The following is a 22,082-nucleotide window of genomic DNA, read 5'->3' as shown; positions in this document are numbered from 1 at the left end:
CAGGAGGGAACAATGGCAGGAGGGTACTCAGAATGAGGAGATAAAGGCTAAGTTAGGAATGAACTCAATGGATGAAGCTATGCACATAAACCGGCTTCAGTGGTGGGGTCATGTGAGGCGAATGGAGGAGGATAGGTTACCTAGGAGAATAATGGGCTCTGCTATGGAGCGTAAGAGAAGTAGAGGGAGGAAAAGACAACAATGGTTAGCCTAGGTTTCAAATGATTTAAAGATGTATAGAACTAAATGAGGCCACAGCACTGGTTGCAAATAGAGGATTGTGGCGACGTTTAGTAAATTCACAGAGGCTTGCACACTGAACACTGATGTACGTATGTATGTTCCACATTAGAAATAAAACAGGTACTTTTAAAAATAATTTAACTACTTCTGAAGCTGGAATATATTTTATAATTATATAGACTAGCATTAAAAAAAATAAAGAGTGGAAGGTGGGATTCTTCCTTCAACCTAACCTTAGTTGAGTTGATGCCAATCTTTCTTTCTTTCTTTCTTTGTTTCTTTCTTTCTTTCTTAATCCCTTTACCTTCAGCTGAATAGAAAGTTAATTTACTCACTCTTCAGTGAATTGAGAATCTAGGCTGGGATGGATTAATGATTATAAATGGGGTACAGATATGATCATGAACTTAGGGTAGTTATATATGTTTCATTCAGAGTTTTTCTTTCATGAAAGAAAAAAAAATGACCAGTTTCACACAATAGATGGATGTTTCAGTGAGTGGCAAAACTGTCTCCGCAGTGAGGTGGATACGCTAGCACACTCAGTTACACTCTGTTGCATTTCCAACAGATTCTACTAAACTTAAGAACATACCTACATTATTGGTGATGAAGATGAATTTGTGGAAAACTGTAAATTTATAAGGATGCCATTTAAGTTCCCTATTTATGGCTCTATGTGCTGACTGCACAGAAACATTTGTCTCCTGTGCTAGTTTCTGCAATTATTTAGTGAGGCTGCTCAACATTACATCAGAAATTTCATCCAGTTTTGCCTCGGTTAAATAGGCCTACCACAATTAAAAACATAATGTGCAGATCCAGTTTTATGAATTTTCTTTATTTAAATCTTTCACTTTATCACAATTAGGACATACTGAATTTTGGAAAACATCCAAAAAATTTATGTTTTACAGCATTCACAGAAGATGTATTCCACTAATAGCACTCTCATTTCAATTGTTAATGAATTAACCACTTGTTCAAAGCACAGCTGTCACAGTAAGCTGGAATGCTATTCAGTTCAAGGATAGTACCAGCTCGAGGTCAGTGCTCCATTGCCTCATTCTTCCCAACTTAAGCGCACCCGTGTTCACTGCAGAGACAGTTTTTTTACCACATGCAATATAATGCAGAGAAACCTAGTTAAAATGAATTAAGAAACAATGAACAGGGAAACATGCACATGTAAATCACACAACCAGTCTAGTATTCCAGTACTAGTGTATGCTACAGTATAAAGAACAGTTGAACAACCATTATCAGAGACAGTGCTAATCACAAAACCCATAAAATTATGACATTTATATAGAGTCACATTATAGGTGATTAGCAGTAGATGAATCTGTCAACTAACAGCAGAATTAGTCTGTCTTATAGATATCATAACAAAACGAATATAGTCAGATGTATGGTACTAAAATGCAAAATGTACGAGTAAAATGTACACAGTTACATTAATGCAACTGTTGTGTTCGACTGAGAGGTATGTTTAGATAATATAGTGAAGTACTGATGTAACTAATAATTCATGAATTGAAGAGGCTCTTGGGATTTTTAATTGTCCTAGAAAGGTGACAGATATTTGCAATGTATTAGGTATGATTTGTTATTTTCCATAGTGATTCAAGCTGTTGTGTTGTATCCTGAGTTGGTAAGTGTCTGACATATCATTAAGTCAGTATTGACAAAGTCTAAGACGAAGATGGTGAAACGTCAGACACTCAGCAACCCAGGATATTCCACAACAGCCCAACTTGTCTTGGAAAACAGCATTAGTTCCAGCCACAAAAATCTATGAGGTCTTAGTAGTGATCTGGTTATGATCAATGGGCATAATGTATAATCTAACTTGATCGGACTTGAACTTTGGTAACTGCACTAACGATTTTTCAGGTTCTCCATTTATGTCAAAACCAAAGCCCACATAACATGTCTATTTCAATGGATTTGGGTTCTTCACTGTTTCCAGTGAAAATTCACATGAGATGTGTAATGCCACAAGAAATTTCAATTATGGTAATAATTTTCCTAGACAAGTGACATATTCTCATGTATTGCCACATTTTCTTGAAAGTGCCTTCCTGTTATATTTTAGCATGCCTTACAGCAAAATATTACAGGCACACAAGCTACTGTACATATCTACTTACCTTATGTTTCATATATTATAAATACATAATAAGCAATGTGTAGACATTTCTTTTTCATTTGTATGCAAGAAACAGAATATAGGATTTCTATTCCAAACAATGAAAAAGCATTCTGTAATAAGTACGGGTTTTGCTTCCCAAGAATAAAGGCTACTCAAGATAGAGACTATGGTCTAGGTTTGTTGATAGATCATCAAGCCATGCAACAAATGAAGTAAGGTAAGTAATAAACTGACACAAAACATAAAATGACTAACTACTTAACACATAATCATATCTGGTATATTTTAAGAAAACTCATCAAAAGACTAAAGAATGTCTACTCATGAAAAGGATATCTTACCAATTATCAACAAGCAACTTGCCTGAAGAGTAGCATTAGACCCTGTACAAAGCTGCGGAAGTTGTTATGCCGTGTGATGGAGCTTTCAGGATCCAGCGCAATGTTACCGAACACCTACGCATAGGAACCAGCCAGGGAAAGAGTGTGACTAAGGTTAATTCAAATATTATTCCCTTCACTTACAATTGTAGCAGCACTACAATACAAAACAACAGCAGCCTACAGCACAATATTACAGCAATGAAAATTTGACAAAGCACATAAGGGTTTTTCAGGTATTTGAAACATTATTGATAAAAGCAGAAACATATTTTATGAAAATAAATTTACCATTTAGCTCCATATTATAATCTGTGTGCAGTACTGGTATTTCCTCAAAATAAAACTATTTTATATTTAGTATTCTAACAACACTAAATTTACTAGAAAACTAGTTGGCAACATAAAAACTGATGTTATAACAGATATAAAAGTAATCTGTATAAATCTCTAAAGATATTAGATGACTGCAAAATGAATTAAAGGAAGACAAGTTTCTAAAATATGTCCCTAATTTGAATGGAACACATGAAGTGATTTAAAAAAAAAGAAACAAAAATGTTATGATGTAAAAAAGTTAAGATCCTTATGGATCATTGATCTTTTCTCTTTTTATGAAACAAAATTCCTCTTCACGATATCTGCTTGATAAGCTGAATTACCTATACTCTGTTATGAAATAAAATAACATTTCCAGGCAAAGAAATTATTATACTAAAACTCGCATGAACCACATAATACTATCTGAACCTGTTACAAATTGATGAGGCAACTTTAAAGTTTTTCAGTCAGTTGAAACACTAATTATAACACATACTATACTTGTAATAAAAAGCACACTAATAAATTTTTTTACAAGTAGTATGTTATCATTATGGCCCGGATTTAAAAAAAATGCATTTGAGCATATGCAATTGCATATTTTGACATATTTTGAGGGTTAGTGCATATTCTAGACGTAACAGCATATTCTGGTACATAATGTCTGAATTTAAGGACATTTACAAGAAGTACTAAAATAAATCTGTTTTGTACATCCCTAGCTAGTTGCCTATTTTATGTGCATCCCTCACTAGTTGGTATTTTCGGCTCTCTGTGTAACGGCACTTTACTTTCACAACTGACAATGGCAACAGATAGCTTAGGTGTGGGTAGGCAGGCTGGACTTCCCCTGAATTCCTTTACCATAGCAGATAATAATCTCAGGGGGTTGGGCACTTAGTCAGGACAGAAGTATTTTCATTTCACTAGTTACATTCCATTTTAAAAAGTGTTAGTTTCTAAAAATGCCTAAGGAAAAGAGCAGCAGAAGAGATTTACTAAATCAATGTGTGTTGGGTAATAGGGACTATTCAACAGATGGTGTCATCGTGTACTGTCAAGTTTGCTCAAAGGAAGTGAAATGTGAAAAAAAATTTCAGCTTGAACAGCATTCAAAAACAACTGCACATATTAAAGCAAAGGAGGAGAAGAACAGCACAACTACTTCTTACGCAGGTAAAGCCCAAGTCCTGTATTCTTAATACATTTTCTAATGATCTTTGCAGGGCTTTTGTATGCAGCAACATTCCATGGAATAAATTAAACAATCCAGTTCTGCGATCATTTCTCGAGAAATATTGTGTAAATCGAAAAATACCAGATGAATCAACTCTTAGGAAAATTAACCTACCTCCGCTATATGAATCTACCCTGGAATTGATCCGTTCTGATATCGGAAGGAACTGTGTCTGGATATCGGTGGATGAGACAACGGATTTATGTGGCCGTTACATAACAAATTTCGTGGTTCGTAAATTACATCCAATAACAAAGTTTTATTATGATCCACCTGTTCAATACATTATAATGTCACATTTAAAATATCTTCATTAGTTAAAAAGTGTTATATGTGGGACATGTTTCGCTCCTTTACAGAGTGATGAAGATATTTTAAATGTGACAACATTATAATGTATTGAACAGATGTATCACAATAAAACTTTGTTATTGTATATCAACAGATTTCAATACGGATTAAAACATGAGATCAGTCACTTGCAAATTACATCCAGACGAACCCGGTAAACCACATCTTCTTGATTGTAAAGTATTAGAGAAAACCAACCATAGCACAATAGCAAGATTTATAAATGATTCTCTGCAACTATTGTGGACAACTGAAATTGAGAATAATTGTTGTAAAGTGCTTGTACTGCTCACAGATGCAGCTTCACTTATGTTGAAAGCAGCAAAGGCCCTCCAAGTATTTTATCCAAAACTCATACACGTAACCTGTTTAGCGCACGGATTACACCGCATTGCAGATGAAATATGCGCACAGTTTCCAGCTATTAACAATTTAATTAGATGTTGGAAGAAACTGTTTCTGAAAGCACCAGCTCGTGTCCAGTTCTACAAAGATTGTCTACCTGAAGTTCCTTTGCCACCTGAACCTATCCTGACTAGGTGGGGGACATGGTTATCTGCAGTATCATTTTTTCAGGAAATTTTTTTAATGAAGTGAAAGAAAAGGTTACAAAACTTGAAGATGAGCATATTGTGTGTGTCCATGATGCAAAAGTTGTGTTTGAAACCACTACTGTTTATCAATATGTGAATTTCATTCATGCACATTTTTCTTAACTTCCAAAAGCCATTGAGAGCTTAGAATCTTCTAGTACTCCCCTCCATGAATCACTTGATCTTGTTGAGAAAGCTGTATCTTCATTGAATTCCGCTCCAGGCAAAATTGAAGAGAACATTAAATGCAAGTTAGAAAAGGTGTTGAGTTTGAACCCAGGACTGAAGAAGATTAAGTTAATTAGTCAATACTTGAGTGGAACTAGGGTATCGTTGCCAGATGTATGCTTTGAAATGTTAGTGCCCATGTATAAGTACTGTCCAATCACGTCAGTTGATGTAGAATAATCATTCTCAACCTATAAACTCATTTTGACGGACAATAGACATAGTTTGTCTCCAGAAAACATTGAAAGACTACTAGTTACCTATAGTGATGCTTTTTTTTTTGTGCAATAAATGATACCTGTAAATAGGTAAGCGAATAAAATTGCATGTTTTTAGGAGCATATTTTCAGGTTTTTTAGTGCATATAAACCCAGGCCCTAGTTATCATGTTATATGGATGTTACAATTTGTGTTTCAAAAGACTGGAAAGCTTGAAAGTTGTATTAACTGAGTTGATACTGAATAAAATATGAGTTTTTTCTTTAAAAAATTATTGATGATGCATTATTAATTACTGTATATGATAATTTAAATTTCAGAAACAGAAACAAGTCAATTTCAAATGACTTTTTTAAATAAATGATCTATTCCCCAAAAGTGTTACCAATCTATTTCTAACTGACACCATCATGCACGTGAATTTATAACCGTTTGGTTCTTCAGTCTGCTGAAAGTAATTTTTGAATAGATACATTTATAAACTACCTGAAAAAGAAAACATATAGAAACAGAATAGAATATTTTAATTAAGTTGTTTCTTTTTCAGGTATAAATCTGTTACCACATCTTTTCTTCTTCAGGTAGTTACGTAATAAATTTATTTATTCAAAACATAGTTTCAGCAGACTGAAGGACCTAACAGTTAAAAATTAACTGAGTCAAAACTGAAAAGTAATGGCTTCAGATACAACAAAAAAAATTATCAGTGTTAATCATTACAGTAATAGATCAATTCCCCAGCAAAGAAGATTAGGCCTGTATAATTAATACTTTATTTTTATCATTTCAATAATTTTAAGCATTTTCGATTATTTCTTCAAACACAATCTGCTTATTCATTCATTCATTCATTCATTCATTCATTCATATATGACAGAGTACCCAAATATTTCCTAGGAGAGGGATCCTTTCAAATGCTAGTAAATCTAGTCGCACAGATCTATTGTATTTAAGGTCTCTTAAATGTCAACTAACTGTTGGATTTGATCTTGCAACCTTTAACACACAATGCATTCACCTACTACCCACTTACTCAGTCAGACAATGTAGTGTATTTCTTTTGTTATTATTAATATTATTAATAGTGATTTAGTCTTTAACTTTTAACAGAATAAATTACTTTGTGTATAAATATTCTGAGTTACATTTCTTGTTCAATAAATTAAAGTAATGCTTACTTCTTTCATTCTTTATATCTGTTAAAAACTTGCAAATTCTTATGGGTGGTATATTTTAGTACAATTACTGAGCTATTCTACACACAAAACTTACTCATATATTGAAGGTTAAACATCAAAAATAGTGTCAAGGTACTAGATAGACATAAAAGAAAAGCTGCATGGTATAGATTATTATAAAGTTTGCTTGTATAATTGGGGATTATTGGGATGAATGGGCTGCTTCCAATGCTAATAAATATTACCTAGCATGCCTATTAACTATCCACAATAAATTGAGGCTGACCTCTGCCCAACAGACTCGGAACTCTTCATGAAATGAATGTCACTTTGGTTAGTCTTGTTTGTTTTAATTAGTGGTCTATTTAAGTGATGATATAATAATATTGTGTGGCTATTTCTAGCCGAGTGCAGCCCTTGTAAGGCAGATCCTCCAATGAGGGTGGGCGCCATCTGCCATGTGTAGGTAACTGCGTGTTATTGTGGTGGAGGATAGTGTTGTGTGTGGTGTATGAGTTGCACGGATGTTGGGGATGTTGGGGACAGCACAAACACTCAGACCATGAGCCACTGGAATTAACCAATGAAGGTTACAATCCCTGACCCGGCCGGGAATCAAACCCGGGACCCTCTGAACCGAAGGCCAGTACATTGACCATTCAGCCAACGAGTCAGACAGTGATGATATAATGGAATAATTTGCCTTTGCCTGCAGGACCTAGTGTTTACAGTGAACTAGGTCTTCTGGTATGGGCTAGAGTAATTTTGTTACTTTCATTGATCTGTCTCTGTCTTATACTTGGCTTTGACAATATGAAAGTGACTGAGGTATGAGCGATGCTAGAAATACCATTCCTTCTGCAGCCAGTCCCTGCTATGAATGGTGTGAAAATGTTGTTCATAGGGTCGGTTGGTGCATACATTTTAGTGGGCTTGGCAGACTGATATGTAATGGCAACTTCTGGCTCAGTGAGGAAAGCAATGGGAAACTACCTCACTCCTCATTTCCCTAGTACGCCTCTTCAGTGATGCCTAGGCCATCTATGACAGCTGATGGCAGAGCTGTTGAGGATCCAACCAGCCTTCTGGCTGAAGACTGAACATGCACATACATGAACTGAACTAAACTAAACAACTGAAAGTGCCAATGATGACATGAGAGAATACAAGTGTTTACTATCCTTATCATCATCAGCAACAGCATTGCAACAAAGCTCAAAGGAGCTATTAGCACAGTAATGTAAACAAGACAGTCAAATTGCCTTTAAAGAATATTAATAATTAATTCCTGGTACCCTACCGCATAAGTAATTTCTGGATGGATTTCTGCATCATCAGTATTCCTTCAATCACCACCAGTATGGAGAAGAAATCATAGAAAATGACACCTTCTGTTGGGGCAATAAAGTGTGGATCATTGAGGTGGCCAGGACATCTCTACATTCAAATTTGGTAGTCATCTGTATCCAGACAGAATCATGATTCATTGCTGAACACCATTCATCACCAATCCTCAAGCTGCCGTGCTGCTCATTCTTGGCAGAAGTTCAAATGTACTTGGTGATGCTCAGGTCATATGGTAGACATTGTAAGGGATACCGCGACAATAGATCCTGCTCTGCTAGCCGCCTGGATATGGTGGACACAGGCACATTCCCAGCTGCCGTGACATGTCTCCACATTGCGTGCAGCAATATCTGTGGAGTGCTTACACCCTGCTGCACAGTGAAATGATACTCTCTGTTGGTGGTTTGCTGGAGTCAACTGGAGCCTTGTTCATATGTATGTATACACTCACATTCCCACTGTACCCAAAACCGATGCACAGTGCAGTCAGAATGGTGCAAGTGGTGAGCAATGCGCCGAAATGTCCAACTTGCCTCTCTCAGTCTAACGATGCAGCCTCTTTCAAACTCATCTAGTTGGTCAAAGGCTTGTCAAATGTGCTGTCATGGCATGCTGCTTCTTCTTTCAACATAGCTCTGTGGCTCACACTTTTCCCACTGTTACTATGGCCTTATCCATTGTCCTGCATCTATGAATGACGCATGTGAGCCAGTGACACTAACGTGTTGCAACTTTTGTACTGGTACCCCAGTGATTATCAAAGCACAAGACAAACTTTGCAGATCATTTCATGTGCCCTGTGTTGTTGCATTAATCAACAATCACTATCTTCAACTAATCATGAAATATTTAAAATGAAAAACATAGGCAAGTAAACCTATATTTAGAAAATTAGAATAAAATGTGTTAATTTCTTACAAGGACACCTCACATTCAAAACTACTGTATACTTAAATAAGCACATACATTCATGACTAGTATCTTGCACTTTAATGTGACTTATATGAATTTTGTTTCCTCTATGGGAATTCATTGTAATTTTGTCTATGTAATAAAAAATAACATTCATCCAAAAACAAGACACTGATGTATTGCTGTAGGTCTTTCAATTTTAGAGACTCCTCACTAAATTCTGCATAAGATACTGTTGATTAATTGGTGGAAAAAAAATTTCCACATTAACATTCATTATTATGACTTGACATTGAAAGACGTTTCTTGTAAATTAAAATCTCTTGTGATTTTCACGAGTACTGCATTAACGAAAGTCACCATGCCTAAATCAGAGAATCTTTGGGGCAGGCAATCACCACCAGGATTATAGCATGATGCCGCTACACCATGAAAGAGAGAGAGAAAGAATTAACTTGTTACACACATCTGATAATGCAGCAGTTATTCAAGACAATACAGTACCAAGAAACCAATAGGAATCTGCCACCTGGGCAACTGCCCTAAATGCAGATCAGAATTGATTGATTGATTTCATAGGAATATTTCCAGTGTGTGTATGTATGTCTGTCTGTATTTGTGTGTGAAGGTTCACGTGCAGAAGTTGCGAGTCTGTATGAGGCTAGGCCCTAGCTCACTGCTAACTCACCGGAAGAGCAGTAAAAGTGATCCATGGAAAGTTTGAAAGTTGTTATGACGATTCAGTGCCGATTCAGGTACAAGCTTCACGTTTCCAAAAACCTTGAAAAACAGCCCCAAGCATGAAACTCTATCCATGTGTTACAGGGGATCCTATCCAAAGATTCAGAATTCAAGTACTTGGAGATAAATAATATCACATACATTTTTCAGTAAAATAGAAAACAGAAAGTCTAAATTTCAAACTGAAATAAAAATAATAAATGAACAAAATTTAAAACATTTTAAGGAAAAATATACAGTCTTAAACATTATTTTTAATATGTTTCCCAATGTTTCCTACAGTTTTCAGATAAATTATTGTCATAAACATTTAACTAACTATCAAAAAGTCCTTGTTTGAATAAAAACATTACACTTCTTACTGTAGGACTGACTTGTACTCAAAATTATTAAAGACAGACTTACCAAGTACAGTATGTATGGAATTATGATTATGGAATAAAATCTATTCAAAGTAGAGAGGTCCTTTAACGACATCCTGACTACTTCTACTACTAGTAAAAAATCATATTCCATACTCTAATGGGGTACAGCAGGCCTGCTAGAGGGTTTCACCCTCTTTCAGGCCAGGAGTTATATTGTGAAGATTTGAGGTACTGAGAAGGTGAGGGGGAAGCGGCCATGGCCTATAAAAAAGAACTGCCCTGGCAATTGACTTACTAAGGGGAATAGAAAACCAGGACAGCTGACAGTGGGACCAGCCCACCACCTCCTGAATGCAGACCCATAAAGCTACAGTAAAGCCATGGCCACTGTTAGCTGGAGCCACTCTGCTCGGTGCATATACTGAAATTAATTCAATAACACTTTGTGGTTGAATTGTCAAAAGTCAATTGGTGATAAGGCTTTGTGAAGTGTAAGCAAGTACAAATCTATATACAATACACACCCTGGGGCCAGACCCTAAGCTGAACTAAAAAATGGCCAGGCTCACTGAAAATATGTTATACCAATATTTATCCTAAATGAAATAAGATACATGGTATTAAGTAAGTGTACAAATCCAAAATAATTTGATGTCTCCATACTGTATTTACATTTCACTCAAACACTCGTGGTGAAATAGTTTTTTACAATTTGTTTTACGACGCACCAACACAGATAGGTCTTATGGCGACGATGGGATAGGAAAGGCCTAGGAGTGGAAAGGAAGTGGCCGTAGCCTTAATTAAGGTGCCTTGTGTGAAAATGGGAAACCATGGAAAACCATATTCAGGGCTGTTGACAGTGGGGTTCAAACTCACTATCTCCTGGATGCAAGCTCACAGTTGCGTGGCACTAACCGCATGGCCAACTCGCCCGGTGGTGAAATAGTAAATGCACAAAATATTATTACGAAAACTCAGGATTTAATTGGTAAAAGTAACACCACCCTTTGTATAAATATCATGCACACCCTACTGTATTGTTATAAACAAAAAGAACTCAAACTACTATGCAGTACTGTGATTTAAACTCTGTTGAGCTCAAAATGAAAACAAAAAATCAGTTACGGTATCTTCTTCTGTTCTTCTTGGATTCAAGTGCATTTTTAGATGCAAAATCATGCCACTTCTGTATAAACATGACATCAACTGCTGTTACTACTGTTCTACCACTGTGGTAGAATATACCAACAGTATACCCTGCCTGTCATTGAAGTTGACTAAAAGGGGGTTAAGGGCTTTCATCTTGGGAGCATGGGTTGGCGACTATGGGTCCCCTAGATGACCCTGGCATTGCTTCCACTTCTTTGTGTCAGACTAGTCATTTTCATCTTTCCTATCTGACTTCCCTTGGTTAACTCTTGCTCTCTTCTGACTCTGATGGTATTAGGTTTGCAAGGCTTAGGGAGTCTTTCACTTTCATGCCTTTCGCGGCCCTTCCCTTTCTTTCACCAATGTCTTCATTCTTCGAAGTACAGACGGCCCTCCTCTATTTTCCCTCTCATTAGTGCTAATAGAAGATGGTTACTTAGTTTTACGTCTTCTTAAAACAACATACACCAGTACCACTGTTGCTTCTGTCTGCTTCTGATTGTAAAACTGCTTTTCCCTCAGCATGACTCATTTCTCTCTTCTTCACTTCCTTCTTCGTTGCCTTCTTTTACTTCCTTTTCTTTGTACTGCCAAAATACAGTTTGAACGATTTGATCATTTTAAAATGCCATTGTCAAGTTCTTGTCCATCATCAATCGAATCCAGAACATCTTGTCCTTCAAGAAAGAAGCTTTCGGCAGTACTTCCTTGTAAACCATTCAATGACTACTTGGTCCATTGGTTGTGCAATGTTTGTTACATTCAGTGGCAGAAATAAGAGTTTAATACCATTCTTACCTTCATATTAAGGTTTCCTTGGATGGGTGGCTGCGTTGTCTAGCACTAGGAATGCTTTTTACTGGCAACTTCAAACTCATTAAGTGGTGTTTCACTCTCAGTAGACTTTCTATTACGGCACCAGTCATTACCTGTGCTTTCTCCAGTAATAAAGTTACAAATGCTAAGTACTGATTCACCTTCATCCGTGTGCTTTATGGCAGTTAGTCTTTTATCCACGCTAAAGCATGTGTATTTCCTTTCAAAACTCACTGTATTGAAAACACACAATACAGTACATGTGCACAATTAATGAAACTATTGTATCAACTAACTGATCTATTTTTACAGTGTTCATAACTGGAAACAAGAGAGACAAGACCTGACTTGTCTGGCTGAGTGGGTCAGCAAATAAGGAAGGGATGCATGATTCAAAAACAAGTGCCAGATAGACTTCTCAGAGACCAATCTAACCAAAGCCAAACTAGAGGGAGTGTTCTGTATATGCAATAAGAGTTTTGTCTGTACATTGCTCAGAATTAAGAAAGAAAGGTGTCCACAGTAAGAAGAAAATGCAATTTTTAATTTTCAGTCATCTCTGTTTGTCTGTCTGCATGTATGTACGCACATCACGAGAAAACGGCTGAACAGAATTTGTTGAAAATCGGTATATAATGTTGGAGAATAAGGCACTATGCTTTAGTAAATAATTTTATTCATGCTGTGTGAAATGGTAGTTTAGGGGAAGGTCTAAAATTTAATCCTCAAATATCTATGTTATAAGTGGTCTTACTGATAAATACTACGTAACGAAAGCTATACTGAATACAATTTCAGATTATTTATATCTTGTACAGTTTTACTATATTGACTACGATAGCAGAGTTATTCATGAATTTAGACTTTTGCTGCTTATTCCATTTCAATGCCAGGCCACGAGAAAATGGGTGAACAGACTTTGTGAAATGGTAGTTTAGGGGAAGGCGTAAAATTTATTTCTCTAACATCTAAGTTATTCATGTTCCGCATACCACATAATGCGCGAGTTAGGGGAATTACCTACCCGAGTAGAATAGCCTGTCCGAAAATTGGCGTGAAGTAGCATGACATTCCTCTTGTTCATATATATTGTCGTTGATAGGTTACTGTGTGTATAATTAAGGCAGTAAAGTGGAAGAATACCTCAACAATAATGAGACAATGTAATGTTATAATTGATAAATTTTATGGACTTAGGACATTGTTAAGCCATAACATTTTGTTTTCTTCGAGCTTGGTGATATCAGCACTAGCATTCTTCCTCATTCTTTGAGTGATTGCATTTTCCTTCTCATTTCAGTAGTCATCTTCATTATCTTTCTGATCAATAGTGGCTAATGACTGAGAGAATTTGCAGCTTATTTAAACAATCACAACAATCATCATCATCATTAGCAAGTTAATTACCTTGACAACAGACCAATAGAGGCTATCCCCATCTGCAGCAATTGATGGAATTGATAATAAAGTCTTTAAATTTGTGAATATCTCCATTACTATAGTTCATAAGGTTAAAATGTATGAGATATAAAACATTATAAAGTAGATCTTCTATGATTGCCATTATACACACACTTTAGATGAAATTAATATTTTCAGAAATATTTGGAAGGTTGCGGAAAATGTAGTCAGGTTGGCCATGCTGGTGGTTGAGGTAAATGGAGAAAATAAATCCGACTTGCAGCAAGAGTGAAAGTATGTATACAGGATGTACCAGTGTGTCAAGTACCAGTAAAATATAGAAGATGCTTCGCATTGCCCGCTAATCCATTTTTCTATCATTTTTCCAAAATTAGATTAGATACTGTACTTAAATCAGTCCAATGGGTTGTAAGTTGATTGTATTACTGAGTTTTCTATAGGTAGTTCTTTTGTGGTATCCTTTGTTCACAGAGGTAGACTAAATGTCGTACCCGTCATTGATTCTATATTACTTTTTTTTTTTTGTAAGAAGAAGGTATTATTTTCTTCAAATTACACTAGTCTATAAAATGCACAATACAGTTCTTAGTTCTTAAAAATTGAATTTGTGATTAATTTTTGTTGTGCTAAAGGAGGATTGTTAAAATTTATAGCAGAAATGGAAGAAGAACTATTAACTACTGCTGGTCTTAAGAGCTCCCAGAGTGTCAAAATTTTGCACTGAAAAGAGGTTTCTTCATGTGCTAGCAAGTTTACTGGTACAAGTCTCCAATATTTAAAGCCCATGCACTGGGATTCGATCCAGTAATTTTTACAACAGGATGGAACTGTCTAACCAACTGAGCTGCACAGCCAGTCTAGTTCAGATCAGGGATGATTTGGAATAAGGAGTGCTGGACAGGAAGAAGACCTTTAAGTACAGCTCATTTCTGCATCCAAGTGACTTGAGATTGGATGACAATAAATAGCTATTATTCAGGCTTTTGTTCTAAATGCACAGAAATTTCACAATTTCTTCTTTCTTACATAGGATCATAAATTCTTTATGATGACAGTATTCCTCCCAAGAGACATATGGAAAAGATTTATTTCCAAAGGGGTTGTTCACCTTTGGTTAAAAACATTGTCATCAACAGCTCCCTCAGTAGATTGGAAGTATACAGTTGATATTCAGATTACAAGATCACAGGTTCAAAACTGATAGAGGTATGCAGTTTTGAAGTGCAATAAAAAAGTAAATTTAGCACTCCGTGTTTTACAATGTCAGTATGTAGAAGATCTCAAGTGACACATTCAGTGTTCTCCCAATAACAGTAGAGTGTCAGGTTATCTGCCAAAATAGTAGAGTGTAACAGAATGTCAAAATTATACCCAAACAGCCTAAGTGGTATCAAATTGAAATGCCTGCATGTAATACGGTAGCAGCAACAGCAGCAGCAGCAGCAGCAGTAGTAGTAGTAGTAGTAGCAACAGCAGCATTTTTTTGGACCAGCTATGGACCATGCCATTTTAACTGTTCTCTTCCATAGCCTTTAATCTTTGCCCAGTACTCCTGTATTCATTTTCAGTGGCTCTCTTCAGTCCACTTCTTGTCTGTTGTGAGTTTCAGCTTTATCTGGAAACCCCAGTGTCTTCCAAATTTCTTTTGAAGAGGATCACATTTCAGGACGTCAACACATGCGATCTCCACTTTTTGTAAGTCCTGTTCCACCGTGGTGAACCAGGCTCCTTCAGTCTTCTTATCCAGAAAGTAGGATAAAATCTGACTGAACAATCTGTCTGAACTCAATCACGTCAGGTGATCACAGAAAGCAATTCTCCTCTTTTGAATGGTGTCCGTTATCTTTTCCACGTGTAGATATAGCATCACTGTTGTGCCACTTTCTGTAGGTACCATTTCCTTTGACTGGGCTCAAGGCTTTCCTCAGGGTTTTCCTTTTCTTGGCTTCTAGTTTTTCTACTAAACCTTTCTTATTCATTACAGGCATTCTGTAGCAAACAGGGTTTCTAACTGAATGATTGTATAGTAACATCTGAGCTTGGCATTGAAGGACACTGATTGTTTATTGTAGATGTCTTTGTTTAGTTGGTATGCTACTTCCATCTTGTTGATGCTGGATATGAATGCTGCTTTTTCAGATACATTAGGCTCCATCCACTAACCTGTGTAATTGAACTTCATTGCCTGTTTTATTCTCCCACGTTCCACTGTATCTCTACAGGTGCAGACTTAATGTTTATAACTCCATTTTCTCAAAGGAGATCTTTGCTGATTGTGTTTTGAGTTGGTTGATTTTTTTTCAGCTATGTGAATGGAATAGTAAAAAATAGCATCAGATTATAATATGCAAATGCTAGACAGCTGATTGTCACATTCTTACACCTACAGCTCAGTCTAACCCTGTTTTCAATACCTTCTATATTCCATTTTTTGTGCCACTTATGAATAACTTTCTTAAGCACATAGTCAAAGAGAATTGAAGAAAGTTCATCTCCCTACATAATTCCAGTACTGAATTCAAAGATAAACTGAAATTTCTCCTCTAAATTTCACTTTGTATGTGGTATCCATTTTAATTTCGTGTGGCTATTTCTAGCCGAGTGCAGCCCTTGTAAGGCAGACCCTCCATTAAGGGTAGGTGACATCTGCCATATATAGGTAACTGTGTGTTATTATAGTGGAGGATAGTGTTATATGGGGTGTGTGAGTTGCAGGGATGTTGGGGACAGGACAAACACCCAGCCCCCGAGCCACTGGAATTAACCAATGAAGGTTAAAATCCCCGACCCGGTCAGGAATCAAACCTGGGACCCTCTGAACCGAAGGCCAGTACACAGACCATTCAACCAATGAGTCCGACAGAGACTTGTAGTTAGATGGAACTACAGAAACAATAAACCAGTAACTTTTCACAACTACCGAAATGGCACATTGAACTTCCACATTTGCTAATCTTTAAACCGAATGGGAAAGTATCTTTCTCTCTGTGGCATTCCATGGAGAATAACAGGTGTCACTTCAAGTGCTGGATCAAAAATTTGCTGAGACTCTTGATCAATCAAAAGTCCTGGATCAGGCTGAGGTGTCACTGGAGCTGCTGGGATCCCTAGAATGTTGAATGAGTGGCTGGGGACAAAAGTGACAGGTTTTCCCTTTTCTTCTCTTTTCTTGGCTTAGGAGCCAGTGTTTCTCCCAAATGATTAAACATTTTTTATTGTTCTTCCCCATGATGATCTGGTAATAATGTTCTACAAGCTTCTTCTGGACTATCAAAAATTGCCAATGAAGAGTTGGACTTGGATACTCTTCCCCACTTGAAAAGAGCATGCTTGATTTAGCTATAATCTGTGAAGCTAGGGGTCAGTACAGAAAAATAGCATTAAAACGAATCCTTAGTTTCCTATGCAAGTACTGCTTGGCTGGTGACTGGCCACAAGCAAGTGGTATTGAATAATATCAGAACAGGATGTTCTGTACCTTATCTTGGATTGTTACACAATCATTTGAAACAGCCTTCAATCTGTGTTTTGGAGTCTTTACATTGTGTTCCACAAGGCCATATGTAGGCAGATGTCCCAGTGCAATAAAATTTTAAGACTCTCCATTGATTGTACAATAGGTATAAATTCTGTGTTCTGAAAACTTTAGGCTTTGTCCCATACAATGACTTGAGGGTATCCATGTACTGAAGAAACGCTTTTCCAAAAGAGAAACTGTTGTAGAGCTAGTAGGTGCATCCTTGACAATCTTGATTTCAGCCCATTTAGACTTTGCATCCATATACACCAAGAAGTGGAAACTTTCATATAGGCTGGCATAGTCCATGTGAATCTTTTCCCAATTATCTTCTGCAGGATCACACAAATGGACAGGAGCTTTGTGTGTATCTAACCTGGTTGGGGCACAGCTCCTACATCCCTTAACTAACCTTTCAGTGTCACAGTCAACGCTAGGCCAGTATACATAATGGCAAGCAAGCTGTTTCAGTTTGGTGATTCCCAGACCAATCTTTCATGAAGTTCATCCAGTATTCTAGAGTGCAAATATCTGAAAATCACCACACTGTCCACCCAAAAATGTATGCCATCAATTGTGCAGAGTATATTCAGAATCTTCAGAATGGTTACTGAGATTGTCAAGAATTTTGCTGAGTTCTAGATCCTTCTCAGTTTCTTGTTTGATTGTTACAGATATTATTTTATCACTTGTAATCTAGAAAATCACCTGACCACATATTTGATTTGCTTCCTCACCAATAAGGTCATGAGCTGAAGTTCTCAATTTTTAAAGTGGAGCTCGAGACAGGCAGTACACATTTAGAAGTTATAGAAGTGGGTAACCCAAACATGATGGCAAGTATCTCTTGGCCTAGCTGGCTGTAGTTTCCTTCAGAGACAGTGCGTGACCCTAAAGCATAGGATATGGGCCTTTTGACTCCTTCAGCAGTATGGCTTTATACAGCTATTCCTGTTGGGCTTGCGTCAGTTCTCAAAACAAGTGGTTCGCTGGGGTCAAACGACACAAGTACTCTCTCACTGCAAAATTCAGCTTTTAATTTCAGGAATGCCGACTCTCAATTTGTTGTCCATGTCAACAGTTCACCCTTCCTTAGCAAGGAGCCAAGATGATAGGAAATAGTTGAAAAATCTGGAACAAATTGAGAACTATAGGTAACAAGCCCAAGAAATCTCACAACCTCCTCAACATTACACAGACATGGCATGTTTTGAATGGTGCTGACTTTTAATGGTGGATTTCTGATCATGTTATATTCCACAATCTGACCAAATTATTAAATTTTTGTCAAAAGATGACAATTTTTGTTTGTTGAGATGAAGATCATCACTGGGAAGTCTTTGTAGGTAGGATTGTAGATTTTGTACGCATTCTTCAAATGAGGTTCCGTGGATCATGCTGCTTTCTTCGTCAACCCTGAGATGTAGGTAAGCTTTGAAAAGGTCAAGCTTACAGAAGAATCGTGAATTACAGAGGCTATTGAGGATGAAATATGGCTGGACCAATCTTATGTTTACACCACACTTGTAATCAATACACAGTCAAACACCATCATCACCGAGCTCTAGTGGGTTCGAACCCCACTGTCGGCAGCCCTGAAGATGGTTTTCCGTGGTTTCCCATTTTCACACCAGGCAAATGCTGGGGCTGTACCTTAACTAAGGCCATGGCTGCTTCCTGTCCCATCATCACCATAAGACCTATCTGTGTCGGTACAACGTAAAGCAAAAAAACAAAAAACAAAAAAACAACATACCATCATCTGGTGTTTTGGGATCATACTAATGGTAAATCACTGACAACAAGAGAAATGATTCCATGTGCTTTGAGCAAATCCAATTCCTTATATAGTTCAAGTGTGGCTTTGAATTCTGGGATATATCCTACTTTTCCCTGGAAAATTGGTGAGAAATTGTTGAAAACCTCAACTGAATTCACTGAATGAACATGGAAAAGTGGAAATTAGTTGTTCCTTTCTATATCAACCTGCTACAGTTCAATTTCCAAGCCAATGTCAGTCTAGGACAGCATCATGTCTGGATGGCATATGGAATTCAACAATCATTTCCTTTCCATTATATGCAACATTAATAGAAATTTTCCCTCTTGATTTAATTATATTGCTCAAATAAGATATAAAAGCAATATTTAAATGCTTAATGGGCACTTTCAAACTCAGATGGTTGAAATCATTTTCTGCCAGTAAGGAAAATTTACCACCTGAATCGACTTTAAAACACCGAGGGTTGCCACTCAGACTGACAGAAACCAAGTATCAGGCACCATTATATGTAACCTCAGTAACTTCATATTATTGTACCCCTAGAATGGCTTCCAATTTGTTGATTCTGTAAACAAGAATGATTTATCAGAAACAGAATGGCATCAGTTGGACGATATCATCCAAAGGGTACCTGAAAAATACATCATACTAATGGGAGACTTCAATGCCCAGACAGGGAAGGAGAGAAAGTATCGACATGTAGTTGGGAAATACCCAGCGCATAACAGGACCAATCAAAACGGTGTCAGACTTATAGAGTTGTGCCAAGCCCATGGTATGATATTGAAATCCACAGCTTTTAAAAAGCTTCCTAGAAAAACAAAAAATGTGGATCTCACCAAACCCTAACTTGGGGGAATTTCAACTGGACCATGTGGCTATTAGATGGAAGTTCAATAGGAAGATACAAAATGTCTATGTCGAAGATAGAGATCAAAATCATCCATAGAAGGAGAGACAAGGTCCTTAAACACACAAGTAAACAATATGACCCAGAGAAAATCTTAAATTCAAAAGAATACCATCTTACGGCAAAGGATATACACAAACAAGATTGGGATCAAATAAAATGGTACTTATTATCAAAAGCCGAACAATAAGCCCCTATAACAAAAGTCAAGAAACATGCTTGGTGGTCGGAGAATGTGACGATCTATTGAAACAAAGGAAGAAAGCATGGCACAAATGGCAGTCGCAATGAACAGAAAGCACTAGACAAAAATTCCTGAATATCAGAAAGATGGTCAATAAAAATATCAAAAAATTAAAAAGGCCTATGAAAATCAGATGCTTATTCAAATAGATGAGGACTTTACTAAAAAAAAGACAAGAAGTTTCGACAAAATCTTTAAACATAGACCAACGAAGTACACGCCACCAACACTACAGTTATGGGAGAATATAACACATAACAACACTGATAATTGCAGGATACTAACCGACTACTTTGAAAATCTCCCCAACTGTGAAACACCAGTTGAAGAAATGACATTTAACATCCCAACAAATACCAATCCCAACTCACAGCCGCTAAGCTTCGAGGAACTGGAAAAGGTCATTTCAAGCCTTACAAACAACAAAGCATCGTGTGAAAACCAGTTCGCAGCTGAACTTTGGAAGAATGCCAACAAGAAGGCAAAAGAATCCCTACAAAATGTTTTTGAAGAAATCTGGGTCAAAGAAAGGATTCCAGAAGACTGGAAGATGGCCCTTATCCACCCAAACAAGAAGGGGGATAAAATGAACCCCAACAACTATAGAGGCATATCACTTTTGGATATTACATATAATATAATCTCAAAGGCCTTACTTAATAGACCAGAACCACAGTTAGATCATCAATTGGGAGAATATCAGTGGGATTCAGAAAGGGGAGATCCTGTCCGGAACAAAATATCATAGCATACGAGAAATCTAGGGCAAAAACATATTTCATCACTTTTATTGACTTCCTCTCTGTAGTCAAAGAATTTGGTCTAGACAACAAAACATCAAACCTCATTAGGGAAACTCTCACTAATACATTTTCCAAAGTCAAATTCATGAGAAAATTGTCGGCTCTTTTTGAGATCAAAACTGGTGTCCAACAGGGTGACGGACTGTCCCCCATACTGTTTAATTGTGCCTTGAGGTAAGCAGTCAGAGAATGGGATAAAACAACCAGTGGTGGAACTTGATTGTGATCGGTAAACAAGGGTATCAAGATCAAATGTTTAGCTTTCGCAGGCGACATGGCCTTACTAGCTGAGATGTGGGAGGAAGCCAAGGAGCAGTCCTTCGAACTGCTGAAGCAAGCAGAGAAGATAGGTCTCAAAATTGTCTTTGGAAAGACCAAAATAATAACCAACATTAAGAATCCTCCAAAATATTTGAAAGTGGGGGAACAAAAAAATAGAGATCATCACGGATTTAAAATACCTTGGTGAATGGATCAGTTGGAATGGCCTTGAGAAGAAAGCAATGGAAATCTCGATGAAGCAAAACAGAAACAGCCTTCCAGCTTACGAAAGACACCTATAACAAAAAATCCCTCTCCTGGAATTCCAAGATCAGACATTATAATACAGCAGTCAAGCCTAAAGCCCTTTATGCTGCAGAAACACTGTCCATAACTACATACGGTCCAATGGAAAAGTTTGAGATTAAGGAAAGGAAAATACAACGAAAAATTCTAGGCCCCAAATTCCATAATAATGAACTTTCACACATCAGCAATGAAACCCTGTATAGGAAAACAGAAAGGATTTCCGACACAATAAGGAAAAGGAGAATTGACTTCTATGGCCACAATCTAAGAATAGACCCAAAAAGGATAACTAAAAGAATCTTCTACTATTTCCGCAATAAGAAAACCAAGCCGAAATGGTTTAAGGAAACTGAGAAGGACCTATGAGAGTTCCGTATTACAGAAGAGATGCTTGTAGATGGATCCGCAAAGAAAATACCGGTAACCAAAGATAAAATAAAGAGGTTTCAAGACAGGGTGAAGCCCAAACGACTATACAGAATTTCTGAAGAAGAGAGGAAGGCAAGATCTGAAAGGATGAAAAAGTACTGGGAGGACAGGAAAACATGACTCACTAACCATTGATTGATCTATCGTACCACAAAGTGGGTAAACG

The 22,082-nt window shown here is 37.0% G+C and overlaps 1 protein-coding gene across 1 annotated transcript in view; it reads right to left on the bottom strand.

Annotated features, from left to right (window-relative positions):
• cac (cacophony) overlaps positions 1-22,082 on the bottom strand; it is a 778,098-nt gene that overhangs the window by 168,996 nt on the left and 587,020 nt on the right. The window contains 1 exon segment of the mRNA XM_068225468.1: positions 2,762-2,853. Coding sequence (XP_068081569.1) covers positions 2,762-2,853 — 92 coding nt within the window.

This window comes from Anabrus simplex, chromosome 1, assembly GCF_040414725.1.
Source record: "Anabrus simplex isolate iqAnaSimp1 chromosome 1, ASM4041472v1, whole genome shotgun sequence".
Classification (NCBI taxonomy): domain Eukaryota; kingdom Metazoa; phylum Arthropoda; class Insecta; order Orthoptera; family Tettigoniidae; genus Anabrus; species Anabrus simplex.
The sequence above is the reverse complement of the archived record's forward strand: the minus strand, read 5'-3'. Positions and strand labels throughout refer to the sequence as shown.